The sequence below is a fragment of the Apostichopus japonicus genome, chromosome 3 (assembly GCF_037975245.1).
Source record: "Apostichopus japonicus isolate 1M-3 chromosome 3, ASM3797524v1, whole genome shotgun sequence".
Taxonomy (NCBI): domain Eukaryota; kingdom Metazoa; phylum Echinodermata; class Holothuroidea; order Aspidochirotida; family Stichopodidae; genus Apostichopus; species Apostichopus japonicus.
In genome coordinates this window covers 13,278,150-13,296,100 of record NC_092563.1, presented here as the reverse complement: position 1 = coordinate 13,296,100, position 17,951 = coordinate 13,278,150, and the positions used below count along the sequence as shown (strand labels likewise).

The 17,951-nt window shown below is 37.2% G+C and overlaps 1 protein-coding gene across 1 annotated transcript in view; it reads left to right on the top strand.

The window, feature by feature from the left end:
* Window positions 1-210: 210 nt before the first annotated feature.
* LOC139963713 (serine/threonine-protein phosphatase 4 regulatory subunit 1-like) overlaps window positions 211-17,951 on the top strand; it is a 60,590-nt gene continuing 42,849 nt past the window's right edge. Inside the window, exon 1 of the mRNA XM_071964798.1 lies at window positions 211-549. Within this exon, the coding sequence (XP_071820899.1) occupies window positions 276-549 (274 nt within the window). The 5' untranslated portion in view covers window positions 211-275. The remainder of the gene's footprint in view (window positions 550-17,951) is intronic.

The window sequence follows — 17,951 nt, the reverse complement described above, 5'->3', positions numbered from 1 at the left end:
ATGCTATTTTGGGTGTGAACCCTTGCTCTTTGAACGGTGCAAGCTGCACAACGTTGAGATGGATGGAGCATCCTCGTCGGCTGTCGGTTTCGTCCCATGACTTTTAATTGGATGGCTCTTATTGTTATCACACACACACACATAAACATATACACCACCAAAATAGTTTGGTATTTTTGTCATCAGATGATGGGGAGCACTCGCATAGCTTGCATGCCTCTCTGGTTTCCGGCCAAGGGAATCATAATCATAACATATCGAAATTAGAAATCTTTATGAGGTTTATTCGCTGCTTAAATGTTTATTTAGATACAGCCGAGAGCCGGACAGCCTGGGATTCAGGCCCGCATGGCGTACCTTTCACCCGTACAGTGAAGGAGAGTATATATATCAGCTCCGTCGAGGAGGTTGCGATCATTTTTTTTTTTTACCGTTCCGTCCGGGAGATAACAACTTTGGGATGTGTATTATTGGCTTGTGACAGCTTCAAGATGAGTTACGTTCAGTCTGGATACGAGTGTATTCCTGTCTTAGCATGCGTCACTTTAGGTAAGCGATTTACTGTGATCTAATCCTATACTCGTTTTACTTGTCACGTTTACAATGCATGTTTGTTTCTAAATTGAGAAACGTCAAAGCTGGGGTAATCGTCGTGGTTGTCGTTGCCAGTAGTTACTTGTGTGATTTGTCCGCAGGCCGTGTGTGATACGTAGCTTCAGGGGGTGTTGTTTTTTGGGTACTACAGTAATCACTCCTCTCTGCAGGCATCACTTTTCAACCTCAAGGGGACGGTGCCTCTTTACATATCTTCATATAGGACAGAAAGAACGATAAATTCCGTCAGGTGCAAAATTTATTTTTGGCATGCATCGGCAGCGACTGTCAACTTTGTCCGTGCCACAACCGGGTCGAGATACTAGTCATTAGCAGGATGATAACGGAATGAATCAGAGAGTCAAACCATGCAGCCTGGTTTGATGATGATGCGGATCTCCATTGGATCTAGCCGGCTGATGTGGGTTTCCTCTCTACGACGAAGACGACGACTTTTGTCAATTTTCTGTGTTTTCAAAGGATGGCGAGACAGGATATGTATCGTAAAGTGGCCTCTTGGAGATCCGTTTCCTCGCACTGTAGTTACAACAACCAACATAAACGGAGGAGTTCCCCTCCAAGGCCTTCTTCACAGCCTCCACTGTCAGCAGTCATCTCAGGTATAGATAGCCCCGCTGCTCATCTAATGTTTACTTTTGTGAGAGAGTGGAGGGAGATCAAAAGGTTTTCTTTTGCACAGATGGGGCGTGACCCTTGACCGCTAGTCTCTTTTGTGATATTCCAAATAATTTGAATAGATTAGTTGAGAGACCCTAGGTATGTTTGCTTTTATGCATGTCTTGTGTTTGATCTCAGTTAAGACAAATATGTAGGTTTTTGCAGATTGATTTGCCTGTAGCTGTCTCTTGTAACAATATACCTGCCAATGTTTTAATCCTACTGAGATGTCAAAGGTCAAACATAGTGGAGCCTGCCAGTGAGCCTTGGAAGTAGGCCAGGAAGTAGGTCACAGGAGTCTCACTGAGGTTGCCTTTAGTGAAAACTTAAATGGCATGGGTGGCCAGGAGGTCAAATTTATTGAGGTGGAAGTATTTTCTGGATAATTTTTTGGTCTGTTAATTCTTGGAATGTGGATCGGAGTTGCCTTGATTGTTAAGTGTGTGAATTATGTGTTGAGTTTCTTCTGAGTTTGTGTCGATTTAGCTACTGGTTTCGTAAAGTGATGGTGGAAAGGTGATGTTTGTCATTTGTATTTAGTGACATCATGACACAAACAGTATCATTTGTGCATCTATAAGAGAAATGTTAGTATGCACATGTTACATTGGAATGATTTGCCATGCATGTTTACATGAGGGTGTTAATAGGGTATGGGCCTTAAGGTAACTCGGAGGGGGGGTGGGAGGAGGGGAAGGTGTTTACATGAGGGTGTTAATAGGGTATGGGCCTTAAGGTAACTCGGAGGGGGGGGGGGGGGGGGGTGGGGGGAGGGGAAGGTGTTTACATGAGGGTGTTAATAGGGTATGGGCAAAAAGGTAACCCAGGGGGTGGTAGGGTGGGGGGGGGAAGGTGACAGATGTGTTTGTTGTTTACATCTGAAACATGCTTACAGCTTTTTGAGGATGCTCTTATCTTGTATGTCCTCCACGTTTTAGCATCCTAAATGTACCCAAACTTTGTCAACAATTCTTTTCCGTCAAGTGTAGCATCTCAGTACTCACAATCTTCAAGCCTGGCAGTGAAGTAGTTGTTTGACCAAGTTTGAATGTGAGTGAGGGTGTATTTGATTTCTTTCTAACATTTTTGGCATCACCAAATTTCTTGGACCATTGCATTTTTGTGATGATCGTTGCATAGCAACATGTCATCGTCAGTGTATACCGATTGGCCTACTGGTTAACTGGCTTGGGTAAAAATGGTCCGGAACAGGACTAGTTTTATCTGAGGTGCCACAAATGCACCTCATTTTCAAGGTACCAGCAGTGTGCTCTTGGATTACTGAGACGGTAGCAATTCATGCCTCAGTCCATCCCCTCCCCTTCCCTCCCCCTTCCCCTCCCCCTCCCCCTTCCCCTCCCCCCTTCCCCCTCCCCCTGCTCAGTAGAGCAGTGATTGAGTTTAAGCATGTTTGCCATGTCTGACCACTTTGGTTTTCCCTTTTGGAACATTGCAATGTGCATGACAATTTAGATAAGGTTGCAACAAGTTGATTTAATTATATTAAGTTTGTAACTCAGTATTTTGAGGTGGAGGTTTTTGAAATATTAGGATTAGTCTTAAGAAATAAAGGCTAGAACACTTTCTTACATGTGGGTCTGTTTATTGAAAATGTGGACAACTTTGTGTCAGTCTACCTCTTGTTTCTATGCTTTTCCTCAAGAGGTCTTCATCCCCCTTTCCCTCCCCTCCCCATCCCTTCCCTCCCCTCCCCATCTCACTCCCCCTCCTCCCACCCATCATTCTATCTGTGTCCCCTCCCTCCCAGTCCAACTCCGTTATTCCATTTGCCTTTTAGTATATTTTTGCTTACCTCTGTGTAGGTTGCTTTTCTTCACTGCCAGTATTTGGGACTAGACTAAACCGGAATCAAACATATAATTATCAAAATTGTTTATTATTTATCATTTAAAAACAGCCTGTGTAATATGTTTAGTACCTATAACTAGGTGGTTCAGATTCTTAGCATTCACAACAAACATTTCCTACATGTGTGGTATAAGATTAACTGTAAAGATAATAACAATTTCAACATTGATTCTTATATAAATGCAAATTAGGCTAGGCTTATATGGTTTATATCTGCAATTTAAATGTGTGGTAGGCATAAGTGTGGGTTAATTTTCTCTGCAGGCAACAGCTTTTTATAGGGATAAAATATAACTCTCTCTCTCATTCAAGACCGGTACACCCAACCTAACAATATTTTATGCTTGTGTAATGATGTATGTTTGTGTGGGTGTGATTGTGATAGTGGGAGGTGACTTGTTATAAAAACACAACCAGCTGCAATTATTGATCAGCAGGTTTCTTACAAAATGATTCTGTTTTGTAGATATTCTGATGCATCTTGACATGAAGCAGACCTATGCCACCGATGACTCTGAAACTGATGATAAATTTGTAGCCGGCTTGTATTGAGTCCATACTTGTACTCATATTTCAGCATAGCTACCTATTATGGTACTCATAATGAACTTGGACTTCATAGTTATGACATTGACATGAGTCCATATATTGACATGAGTCCATACTTGTACTCATATTCCAGCATAGCTGCTTATAAAATAGAGTCCATAGGTAGTAGTAATGCAACATTGAATTCTCTCAAGGTGCTGCTCGTACTCTGTGTGTTGTATTCGTATTCATACTACACTCATGCCAAGGGGAATTTTACATATATATATATACTCGTACTTATCTCGATGTATCCGTCCTCAATATTTATTGCTCAATTTTTATCAAACCTAGTTTGATTATATAAATCCACCACCTCTACGATTTTGTTTTCTAAAAGATTGGGGGGAAAAAGGGGGTTGGGTAGGTAGTAATGTTATTCATTCATTGATGGTTTTCAACTGTTGTTCTTTTTTCATTTTTTTCCCCCCTTTTATTTCTTTTTCATTTTTTCAGAGCAGTTTTGATTGTGGAGAGTTATTTGGGTGCTCCCTTTCCATGAGAGCTACTTCTGTTTTTATAATCCCCATTTAATAATACCCTGAATATTTCTGAATGCTAGTATTCTCTTCTGTTTCCCACAAGGACTTCTCTTTTATCTCTTCACATTCTGGGAGCTAGACAGGACCAGTTATCAAAACAGCCCTAGGGATCAACCTGAATCTCAGGGGTACTGTCAAAACCACAAGATTATAAAGTTCTAAGGTCTTATTCTCCTCATTCCAGGCTTTGTATATTCCATTTCCTTTAGGATTTCGCAAAAAGACCCACCCACCAGCAAAATTTTTGTGTGACCTCTTGACCTCCCTCTCACTGTCTGAGTTTTCTTTTGTCCCTGATACCTAACTGCATAACTTAGACTATTGCAGTGTGGTGAAGATACTGTAAGGAGATAAGCAGTAGGACTGTCATAATGTTGAAAGCAGAAATTATGTGCAAAATATGCTCTGAAGTTTGTCAGACCACATTTTTTGTGGTTTTAACTTTGGACTGGTATCTGGCTGGGATAAGGATTTTCCCATTTCCCTTGTTCTGGTTAAAAAGGGACAATCTTTGTGGTTGAGAAAAGTGTAGTAGGAGCACTTCATTGCTGTAGTTTTAGAATATAATTAAACCAAGTTAACATATTTTGGGGGGATTAAAACAGTTTGCTGAGTAAAAGTCCTCATCTCATGAGCTTAGTTTTAACACTTTTCAGCTTGTGGTATAAAAGCAACTTTTGCAGTTGCTTGCCAGTTTCTGACGAGTTTGGAAACTGCTGAATATTATTAATGAGACAAGTGTACACAATTCTCTGTGATGTTATAGTTCAATAGTTGATGATTTATCTTGTATTTTGTTACTCTCACAAAACCTCCCAACTTTGTTCTTGGACAGCTGTTGGTTTGAAATTGCTTGTTGCATTGTTTTTTATTACTGGTTGCTTATGATTCTCCCTGAGCTTACTTCCCATAAAATTAAAATGTTAATTTAAAGGGATCTTCTGTTGACATAAAATGTGAAAATTATATTTGAAGGGAAAAATCCTTCACACTGCTAGTTGAAACCCCTACCTCAGTACATTGCTTCCTTACTCGAGATATATGTCTGATTGAAATAACCTATTTTGACTTGCTCTATCTTCAACTACCTACTGTACTCCAGGAAGTTGGATCACAGTGGGAGGTCTGTGATGTCATCTTGGCAGAAGATGTTCCTTTACAAAAGCTTTGTCTAGGCTTGTATATAATCTCCTTGATTTATCTCTAAAACCTGATAAAATTTGGAATGTTTGCTTTAATAGCTCTCAAAATTCCTTTGTACTTAGAATTTTATGAAAATGTAACTTTTTTTTTTGTAGAAATATTCTTTTCCTCTGTGGATAAATGATTGACCCCAAGTTATAAAGAAAACCAAAGACATTTCTATCTGAAGTGCCCTAATGATTCATCATCCATTTTGATGTTTCCAAATGTATAACTTATATTTACATCAAAAAATGTGTATCCCTGCTGTACAAAGACGCTATGGGGGATACACTTTTCGCCTACAAAGCAATCATCTTCAGTCTCCAGAAAATACTTCTTGAAAGCATTTTTGGACTGCTTTGAAGCCATACATTCAATTGTGTTTGTGTATGGTAAGCCAAACAAAGAAAGGCACTACCGTTAGTTTTATATTATGTAATATCTCCAAAATCCAAAATCTGCTAACTGTAAAGAAACGAAAGCTTCTAACAAGCAATTGGTTATGATGTACTATGGTATCCATGAGAATAATTCATTGGCCGGTGAAGGTAAAAACTTTAACATATGGATTTAACCACATGTGTGGGATGTCTCTGTCATTGTGGTGTATCCTGGCAGACATTAAACCATAAAGCGATACATTGACATTTGCCAGAAATGTATGGAATCTTAGGAATGGTGAGTAGTAACATGTACACGTACATAGATTAATGGTACCAGCTTACATCTCCTTCAAATCCAGTCTTCTTGTGTGCTCATTCGATAACAGTAATAATAATACATCGAGTGGGGGGTTGGAGGGTTCAGTATGTATGCTAAAGTACCATACCATTGTGTTAGGATGGCGCTTTCATATCTCCAACTTTGTGTATCATACCCAAACATTGAATTTAATTGGGTAATGGGTTTCCAATTTAAGTACTTTTGTTAACGATCTTGGTGGTAGGTTTTGTTCAGGTATTGAGAAATCTGTAAGTAATAAATAAAGGAAGTTATTAAGCTCTTGGTCATACTGTGGGCAGAAAGGGAGGTGGTATGGATGGTCATGTTGGTATATCTAACATAATAATTAAATATTGATATTCTTAAATCTGACAGTGTTTTGAGGTAAACCTGAGGAAAAGACTAAAGGAGGCAAACACTTTTCCAAAGGCCAGTTTTTATTTTTTACTTTATATTGACCAAGGAGAGAAGTATGAAAGGGAAATTGTGTTGATGTTAATTTTGGTCCTTGCAAAAAACACCCATTTGCTGTTTGATAGGACTCAAAGGAATCAATCATATCACATAGAAACACACATTATATTTCAACCCTTGCTGGTGTTCTTCAATGTCACCATTCAGCATTAGTAAATACTGCATGGTAAACTAAGTGATGTGTATAGCTTGCGTGTATGGTTTCATTTGTACCTGCAACCGATACACACTGGCTAATGCATATATATATGTACACTGATTTATATCATTACAAAATTTGATGTTGCTTTGAATGGACCGATCTAATCGAACAAACAAAGAAAAGTGGGAGAATGGAGGTAGGCCAAGCAGTACCATTGCTTTTGTTGACATGTATGCATAATTCACACCATGTTTGTGGTTGTTCTATTTGCCATTATATTCAAGCGTAGCTTTAACTGGTACTAATGTTAGAAACAAAAACAACAAACAAAAACAACTCCTGCTGTGAAAGTTGAGAGCTTGATAGTTTTCAAGATTATGGTGTTGTTTTAGTCCAGATAATGGAGGAAGGATCTGATCGACTCTTAATTGAATATTAAAACAAAGTACCAAATGTTATGTTTACATTATGCATAGTAATGCTTTGCTGCCCTAAAAATATCTTATCAGTGGGAGGGTTGGGTAATCAGGGATGATGATGATGTTATAGATAAATCCTTATGGATGGTGTAGGCTGTATATTATATATAGTTTTAGGCAACAACCTTGCGGTTTGTATAAAGAACTGTGGGTAGCTATTAATCGCTGCTTTCTGAAGGATAGTTACATGAACTGTGGTGTGGAAAAAATCATGTTATCTAGTTACTATGGATATACAGTGACAGCTTGTCAAAACTGCAGGATTCCTGTTTGCCATTTTCAATGAGTCATCGAAGCAAAGCGATTGATCGATTAATTTCTTGTTTGCTTTTTTTGTGATCAAAAAGACACAGAGTAACAGGGATAACATAATAACATCCTTTAAATCAATTCTTGTACCAGACCGACTAAATACATTCTCACATTAAGATAGCAATCAAAGGACCCTAGGCTGCCTTTTAGATTCCTTGACCAAGAGTTATGCATATTTTCTGGAATTGTTAAAATTTCATTACTCATGGTTTTGCAAACCGTAATGTCATATGATGTTCAAATTAAAGACCATCCAAAATATACCAAATTATTTTGAAAGCAAATCATGGTAGAGTTGGTGCCATGAAAGATACCCTTGTTGTCTCTGCAACTCCCTGAAGCGCTTCTAAGAGAAGTAGAATGTGTATTAGTCTTGTAATGTAGGAGTTGTTTGTCTACTTCCTGTTATCTTCTTTTTAGAAAGTTTCCGATAAAATTTGATTGAAACTCAAATATTCCCCCATACCCACAGCTTGACAGAATGTGTCTTAGTTGACCACTGTTATTATAACGTGTATCAGCGTTATATTGTCAGTTTGCATATTTGTTGGTTCACTGACTGGAACAATTTGAATGGACTCAATATCATCCCTATTTTATGCTAGAGAGAAAACAATTATGGTCACCAAACAATTATGGTCACGGTCAGCATTTGCTTTGATCATCAACCTGCAAAGCAGATGGTAAAGATGTTTTAAAAATGAGTCAGAGACAAAAAATGTTGCTATATGATCTATGAAGTTAGCCTTTAATTCCCTACATGCCTAGGAAAATGAGAAGGCTTCAACTAGGACTGAATTTTAATTTCTGGTCATTTTCAGCAACTTTGAAAATGTGAATATACTTTTCTCAAGGTTTTTTTTTTTTTTTTTTTTTTGCAGACATCTCATAATTGTTCCCAGATAGCAAAATCACATCATGTCCACAGGTCAGGGCAGCCTTGAGAGATTTGATTGAGCACAGGAGAAAATTCTTGTAAATAAATAGGATATTGCTTATAAAAACACGCATCACAGAAATTCTTTTATCTCTGAAAAACAGTTTGTATGATCGGATAATCATCCAAACAAATTTGATAAACTACTGTCATGTTTGATTTGAAGTAAAGGCATTCAACAGCCTGTTTTGTAGTTTGCCGCCATTTCTCTTGCCACTTTTGAGCGAACCAAGCCTTAATTAAGAAGGATTTAATCAAATGAAAGATTGCAGTTTAAAAATACCAAACTAAGGTACTGCCCACCCAATAAAAATCATAAAATCAGTGAAAATATTTGTTAAACATAATTTTTTTAAATTGTATTTTATTGCCCAGGCAATCGATAAATAATTAAGCACTAATCACATGCAATCAGTGTGTTTCAATATTTGTTATCATTTTGATTCCAAACTTCAAACAGTCAAACTATTAATGAATTGCAGTGCCCTGGGAATTTTAGTATCGCATAGTCATGGAACTTGTTCAAAATAAACCACAGGGCAGGCACTACTGATGTAAATACTATTTACAAGTCTGTGAGGTGACCAGACCAGTTTTAATAGTTGTAGTGTCTTATATGCGATTTGTGCCTCGTGGATGATATATATTCCTTTACCAAACGGGAAAACTATTTTCACCCGAGCCCGATTTGCACTTTGCATGTTTTCCAAACACAGAAATTTGTCAGTTACACCATGTTGAGTGGACCAGGGGAAGGGGGATTGGGCAGGGCAGTGAAGGGGCTGCGGTGTCCTGTTCGAACCCATGAATATTTGATGTTTGCAAATTTGTCACTGGAATTTGCAGTTACAGTCTACTAGTACATGAAGTATGTCCAATGTCGTGGATTCCTGTTGTAGTAGGTAATTATAGCACGTAATTATAGCACGGAATTGTTATTTAGATTGCATTGAAATGCCACAGAAAGGGGGATTCGGTTTGTAGGACAAAATATTGTAAACTTATCTCGGACAAAACATGTCCGTTTTGAAGAAGCAATATGGGTTGCGAACTATCTGCAAATGACATTAGTTTTATCGATACCGATAATCGGTGCAACGCTGTCTGTAATGGAGATGGGTGTTGAAAATGCAGAATCAAATATGTGGATGCTCTAAACATGACCTTAAAGATGATGATATTAAAACATGATGACATTGGTTTCAATGTCAACCCTTTTAATAGCATTCTATCATAGCATTTCACCTTGAAATATGAAAAGAAAAACAAATAAAAATTAGAATGTTCTAGGTTCCTTATGGCTCTTCTATGACATCACTGATTAAAAAATGTGACAGCCCCCAGACAGGACTTTTAAACTAGGGTATCTCCCAAACAGAACAAGATTCTTCTGTTCGGGAAGGGTGGGGGAGGGGGGAAGGGGTTTTTCATAACAAATGACCCTGTTATATAAGCTAAAGATGGCTGTTGGTCTTTTCTCGCCTTTAAATAAACTGTTCAGCTCTTGTATACATCAAAACAATGGTATCTCTTGGACAACTTTGTCAGGGTTAAATTATACCGATATGTTGGAATTAATAATTTAATAAAAAAAATAAAACCATGGAATGTTTCCTAGTTTGACCAATAGCTATCAAATTTGAACATCTGTTGTAAAGTAGACACAGGATATTGGTGTTAGAAACAAGACATGAGTGATTCTGGTTATTTTGTTATGATGCCTTGACCATTTCATTTTGTTAACGGGGAGCTAAATAGATACCGAGATGATAATTACTTTCAAATATGATAAGATTACCATCCGAGGACGAACAAAAACCATATCCTTCACTTTTAACTGTGTTCAGTAGTAATATATTTATGCTCCCCTGGAAGACCTCTCAGTTTGCACAGGCCTACACTTTAAAGCGTTGTATGTACAGTACGTGTCACTCTCCTACAAACAGCTGACGTACATATATTTTCTTGCTGCGCTTGCTCCCACAGCAAAGGCACATTGCGCATTAGATGATGACGACTTTTAATAGCGATCCCCAAAGCATATGGTTATAGCGCCATTAACATCATCAACCAGTGTAAGTACTGTCTTGGTAACGTAATTTCACGCTCTTCTGAACCCGGCTGAGATACAACTTTCTTCTCATCTCGTTACACATGGAGGACGACTTTAATAACAGTTTTCCTTAATTTGGTAAAAGCCAGCCCAACTTTTATGGCTAAACAAGATTTCGTCTTCGGTGGCTGCTGTACGGCTCGATTATAAAACCTGCAAATGGAACTCAGTGTTGTTTCTTACATGGTGAGCTTTTACTGGTAAGCTTGATAGAAAGAAATGAGAAACAAAACTGACTTCGGTTCTGTTTCATGTTGTAAAAATTCTCTGTTTCTTTTAAAAAAAATAAATAATACTTGAAAAGTAAAAGGCAAAATGTAAAAAAGGTTGTCAACTTAGAACCCTAGATGGAATAAACAATTTATAAAAATCATAACTCTCTCCCATATCCCTATGCTTCACTGTCTCATTAGGAACTAATTTCTTAAGTTGCAGATCTATGTGGAATTTTTAACGAGCAGGTATCTTCCGAGTCTGAGAAAAAAACAACAGAATAGAAAGTTCCTTTCAGTGGATTAGATTGGCCATCCTATCAATCTAAATCTCTGAATAACATACATCAGGAAATAATTTAGTGTTCACATTTAGTTTCTAGCATTTTTTAAAGGCTCTGCATTTTGTGTCTCTCAATCAATACTACAATTCCTGTGTTAGACAGTTCTGCTATACATCTTGAATATACATTTGTATAGCAACTTGACCAATTTGTATAGCATTTTGCGATGTGATACAATATAACTTATTCCCTGAACATATTGTTATTAAAGAATTAAAGTAACTAGTACAAAGATATTTTCAGGGAATAATTTCAGAGTACAAATTTTGTGTAGCAGTTTGATGGTTCTGCAGTTTTGTGTTGTAAACACACTATAGTTCCTGTGTACAAAATTGCCATACGTCCTTGCACTTGTACCGCACACTTTCACCATTTTCCGATGGAATTATGGATACGTCATTCCCTGGTGCTTGTGATCATATATTGTAATATATATTTAAGTTTCAATGTTGTGTAAATTGTCCCCTCCCATCGTCCTAAATATTCTGGAAAAGGTCCTACAACTATCACTTCAAATTCCAATATATCTCACCTCCCCCCCCATCCCCCCTTCTTCCCATTTCCAGCATGTCTGGGGAATAACATTGATTTGATTTTATTTGATTTTATTCGGCAAGATATCTTTCTTTATCTACATACAAACAAAAATTGCACATAAAGATAAACATTTAAAATACAAGATGGGAATATACTTGAATGCATCAAAAAGAAAATAACATGCCAAGGATAACCCTTTAAGCTAAAAGCTTATTTCCAAAGGGGTCCTTATAACCATAAAAATACAAAAGATAAGAAATAAACTATTAAAACATCTAAAACATGTATACAAACACTTTAAAAAAGAAAGATATTTACAAGCTAGACATTCATATGATTTAAAAGGTAGGCTTGGCATCTTTTTTAAAATTGTATTTCAGCAGGATGGATTTTATGTTTTCAGGTAGCCTGTTCCAGTTTTTAATTGCATTGTAATAAAAAGACCCAGCACTGTGCGTTTTAATTTTGGGAAGTTGAAAATTAAAAATACTACCTCTTGTGTTATGGCTATGAACACTATTTACTCTAATAAAAACATGTCCAGACAAGTTCTTTAGCAACCAGCTTTTAGCAATTTTTTTGGGGGGGAGGTGGTATGGTTGTTATTGTACGGCAAACACTGTGTACATTTGCAATAGGACAGGCAGACTAGCATGGAAAGAACCTACTCAGGATTGCTGTAATTTAGATAGAACAGCGAGTTTTGAATTTTGTCTGTGGGAGAGCTCTGTCTCCGCTAATAGTTATTGCAGTGATTAGGAAAGCATACCTGCTTCCTGAACCCTGATTATATTAACTGGGCTGTTGTGATGGCAAAATGGTGTCAAAACTCTAGTTAAACCTGTTAATTACACATGCTACATAGGAAGAGAGGTACCTAATACTCAGACCCATAGAATCGAATGAGAGAATTAAAACTGATAACAGACTGCTTATATGTAGCCTACTGGGCCTGACGTTTTCGATGGTAGCAGTATCCTCTACACAGCCTAACTGAATAGACAACGACAAAATGAGAACGGATAAGCAGATACAGATGGACAGACAGTTAAATTGGACAAATAAGAATGAATAGAGCAAAAATAGATGAAAGGAAAGATGGATGAGAGGATTAAAGGGATATGACAAGAGATTAAGGTCTGTGGAAATAAACTCTTAAGGGATGTAACAAGAGATTAGGGTCTGTGGAAATAAACTCTTAAGGGGTGTAACAATGGGATTAAGGATTATGTGGATTAACTCTGAGAGGTGTAACAAGAGAATAAGGTCTGTGGAAATAAAATGTTAAGGGGTGTAACAATGAGATTAAGGACTATGGAGATAAACTCTTAAGGGTGTAACAATGGGATTAAGGACTATGGGGATAAACTCTGATGGGTGTAACTATGGGATTAAGTACTAGGGAGATAAACTCTGAGGGATGTAACAATGGGAGGTAATTAGTAATGGAGGTGGAAAGTAAGTTGTCTTTACTACAGTATGGTTCTTTATTGTATATTACATATCATGGTGTATTGGCATGTAGACCTACATTGATACAATAGAGATACTGTAGAGACATCTCGCCTATTTTTCTCAATTGATTTTCTTTCATGTATGTGTATATGAAAGTAAAATAGTTACTCAAATTCAGGAAGCGAAAGTACCATATCCTTTGAAGGATGCTTGACAGATCCGCAAAGTGTTACAGGAGGTTTATAATGGTGAAGTATTTCCCTTTGTCAGCCATCCTCTGCCTCATTGAATTGTTACTCTCACGTCCCCTTCCATATCAGGAATTCCCCCCCCCCCCCCTTTCGGATTTCCACATTACAACTAGATTATCATCCCGGCAAATTTAACTTGTTATTATTTATTTGAATGAGGGACAGCTTTGTACTTTGCTTCTCTGATTCTGGATATTACACTGTTGAATGAGCTGTGCTTCCGATACCATTAGAAATAATAAAGTTAGAATAGCATGACTTTCAGTGAGTGCCAACTATTAATTGTACTCTCTCATAGTCTGCTGCACTTGATCTGACATTTCTCGGCTTTCGGAAGTCTTAGTTTGCTGGTGGTGCTGGTGCAAGGGTTTAAAACTCTTACTAAATGCATAGAGCCTTGAAATCGTTCATGTACTCATGCCAAGTGGTACTCTTGTGGTAATGGTTGTGTTCATTCTGTTGTGTTAGTACTAAAACATCTGACAGATAAAGCGTATTTAAGTCTTGAAGAATAAATCAACTCATACGTTTCTATTAAGTTGTTAGAGCTTGTCTGAAGTAATTTCATTTTTATATCATTTTCAAAAAGTTAATGGCCATTGCAAGCCTGTGGAGGATTTTATCCTCTCAACAGCCCCCTCCCCCCCCCCCCCCCACAATGTATTTTCTCCATCTTTGTAAGCTCTAGTTGAGATCAGATGGAGATACATCGCTTTTTTTTTCTTTTCTTTTTCTCTCTCTCTTTTTGTTCTTGGTCATATTCTACCTGTATACAAAGTATGTGTACAGATAACACTTTGGAATGAGTTTACTTCCAATACTGAACATCTCTATGGGTAGAGCATGTATGTATATACCTTGACGAATAAATTTATGAGTCACTTCTGTTCTTTTGCTAGAGCTTGCCTGAAGTAATTCATTTAAGTAAATTTTTATAACTGGTTAACTGGCCATTGCACCCCTGTGAAGAATTTTTATCCTCTCAGCAGTTCCCCGATGGATTTTAGTCTTTTCTCTCTTTTTGAGCTCTAGTTTAATAAAGATGAGACGGAGATATCGCTATTGTGTCATTTCTCAGCCTCTAAATATATAAATATGTGTTTTACCTATTCTTTCACCATACTGAGCTAGGGCCTCATTCAAAAAGATGCCTGATTTACATATAAATGGAATATGACAGAAAAAATTGCCACCTCTATGAATTTTGAGTAAGCTGCAGGAAATAGAGATTGCTCTTGCATGAAGATCATTTACTGGATTAAAAAAAATATAGAAAAAAAAAGGAGAAAAAGTATTAGAGATATAAAAAAACACGGTCTGGGTCAATCAGTTCGACAACCTTTGTCAGGCCGAGGTGGTTTGCTTCTATAAATTACTGAAATTGTTTTAAAATGACATCCTTTCCAATTGAGGGGTACTGCATAAGTGTCAGTTAAACTATGTAAAAATTGTGTAAATGCCACGTGTCATTTCCACTCCGTAAATTTAAGCAGATTTTTGGGGTCTGATTCATAGAATCTGGTGACCACACTTGACCATGATATGCAAAATGAAAGAAAGCTAGGGACATACTCTGTTTTATAAGGGCATGACAAATTTGTACCAGGAACAGTGAAATTAAGCAGAGATTTCAAAGTATTGGAAAGGGATGCATTAATACACTACCTTAAATTTGTAGGCTGCAAAATGTTTGTGTAGTTGATTAAATGGTAAAATGTGTAGGCCTAACTATATATATATATATATATATATATATATATATATATATATATATATATATATATATATATATATATATATATATGTGTGTATGTGTATATATATATATATGTGTGTATGTGTATGTATAATATAATATAATATACGTATAGCATGTTGTTACTGGAGTTTCACAAATGATCGGTGATAACTTCTGATGAAAGCCACACTCGGGTGAAACCTGATTAACAACATGCTATATGTTATCATATATACGTATACTATAATATGTACTTGCTCTTCTTCTATGTATTGAGCACTTTTGCAGCAGGAAGTGAAGAACTGAATCTTTTTTTATATATCTGTATCTATATGTATTTGGAGGCGGAAAGGATTTGAAGGGGTGGGGGGAGGGGGTTGGGAGGCATTCGATTCAATGTTGTACAGGGTATAATGGATGGAATGAAAAGTAGATTCTGGTTTAATTTGTCTTCAGCTTTGATGAAATATGAAACGTTCATATTTTTGTCTGATTCTGGCAAGAAGTGAACAAAGATACACAATGTGATGTGATTGATGTAAAAAGTATAAGTGAAAGGCTTCCTTTTCCTTTGGAAATACAGAAAATGGAAAAGTGAATGAAATGGTCCATATGTATTCAGTTTTAGCAAATACACTTAAGCTAGAAATGTGACTGTGCTAGTAAATTGCACTAGTAAAATCTCTACACTAGGCTATATACATAATTTGCTGGGGAGTATCATGAAAGTGCATTAAGTACTGTATACATATAGTTTCAAGCAGTGAGTGAGGTTTTAAGCTGCCACCTTCACTATGCAGTTCTGCCTCCTGATTTACCACAACATCTGCCAAATTAAGGAGAGGGTTCATGAACTTTTAATACAAATTTAAGGTGACCTGTGGGATAGGTGACATGGGGAGATTGATGGAGCAAACCACCATTTTGTTCTCAGGTTGTGTTTTACCAAGCTTCTTAATGGGAATTACTCTGCCATTAATTTTCTTCTCCCCAATATATAAAAAAACAGCATCCAGAGTTTGGTGGACTCAGTGGCGGAGCTAGGGGTATTGTTCAGGGGGGGCGAGAATGGTCTGTAGGGGCGCTTTCGACCCTAAGTGGAGCGCCACCACAAGTTGGCGCGGAGCGTACAGAATTTTTTTGAGTAAATATTCTCCCTAGATCGCCGGAAATGACCCTTTCAGAGCCTTGCTAATTTGCAGATAAAGAATTAATAGGTGTCATCGCCATTTTGTCAGAAAATTACATCAACAAAATGTGACAAATGTCAATAGGTATTTGAGAGCGCAATAAAAAAGTCAATAATCGCAAATAAGAAACAAGTGTTAAAAAGCTGAAAAGGGCGCCAGCAGTCCATTTGAGTCCGTCAGGGAGGTCATCCGCCCCCTCTGACTGTATGGACGCTCCGTCACTGGGTGGACTCTCTTGAAGCTGCATTATGTTATGAATTTGTCAAAATGTGATGCAAACTTTATTTTATTTACTGGAGAGAGCAGGTCCATAGAAACATGTAATCTGTTTTATGTAGTAAGTAGTTCACTGAGATTCAGCCCATGAATGATGAAATTTGTGCAGAAACGTCAGAAAGGTCAAAATGGAACGACAGAACGTTCCATTAAATTTGTGGGGCATGAAATTTTCTCGATTGTATTTCTTTCACGTTCCATAACTCAGTCACCTTAAAAATAGGTCTTGTAGTTCGGTTTAGAGGATTCGTCCAAGTTTTGCAAAATATCGCGTGAGCTTGTCAGAAATGCTTTGATGTTGGTCAATCAGCTCGACCTCGCCATGCAGGATGTAACTAGACAGATTTTGGGTTCCATTCTTTGCAGTACTTGTTTTTTATGTGCATGTTTAAATAAGGTTGTATGATAACTGCTGGGCTCTAGCAGTCTGCCCTGCAATAATCCTGCCAAAATTCTCCATCTTCTCCTGATCAGAGTTACACCTTATGCACTGCTAACGATAACGTGCAATTCCTTTGGTTTTTTCCGCTGTCAATCTCTCAAACCGTTCAGCTCCCTTTAAATATGACAATTACCTATTCTGGAAACAACGATATCATGCTGGAATCACAATTTCAAATCAAAACGAAAACAGAAAGAGACACCAAAAGACAACAGAACACAAGTGTTCCCCCCCCCCAAAAGGCATTGTGATAGTGAATGCAGCGCGGGGGCGGGCGTATGTACAGCCGATCTGTTTCAATTTAAAAAACATCTTACCTATAATCAGCTAAGTGGTTACTCCTTCATTTTGAGATTGAAATTGACAGGGAGAGAGATCATAACCAAGTATTGCATCTGTAGCCACAAACTGTCATTCATCCAGGGCAAGTAATTTACCGTTCAGAGTTTGTGTAGGTAGATTTAACATTTTGTACATTTTGTATTGATCTAAAAAAAATATATATATTATAAAAACACGAAAAAGATTTTTTTTTTTTTTTTTTTGCTGCAGTAAAACAAAATTGCTATATGTACATCTTTCCATATATGTTTAAATGCAATTTGACCCTTGTAACATCTAGGCAGTGTTTATTTTCTTATTTTGAGGGGGATTAATTTTTCCTGGCATTTGTTTTACTTCATATAGGGCAGTTCCTGGAGTGTTGTTATTGTTATCATTGAATGTAGCTATGAATATAGTAGACACATGTAGCACTATACGTAATACTCATAATTCAAGACAAAATCCATAGAGTCAAAGGCAGGTATTGCTGAAAATTAGGTGTCCAGTTTTAATATGATGTGCTCGTTATAGAAGCTAACAGTAAAA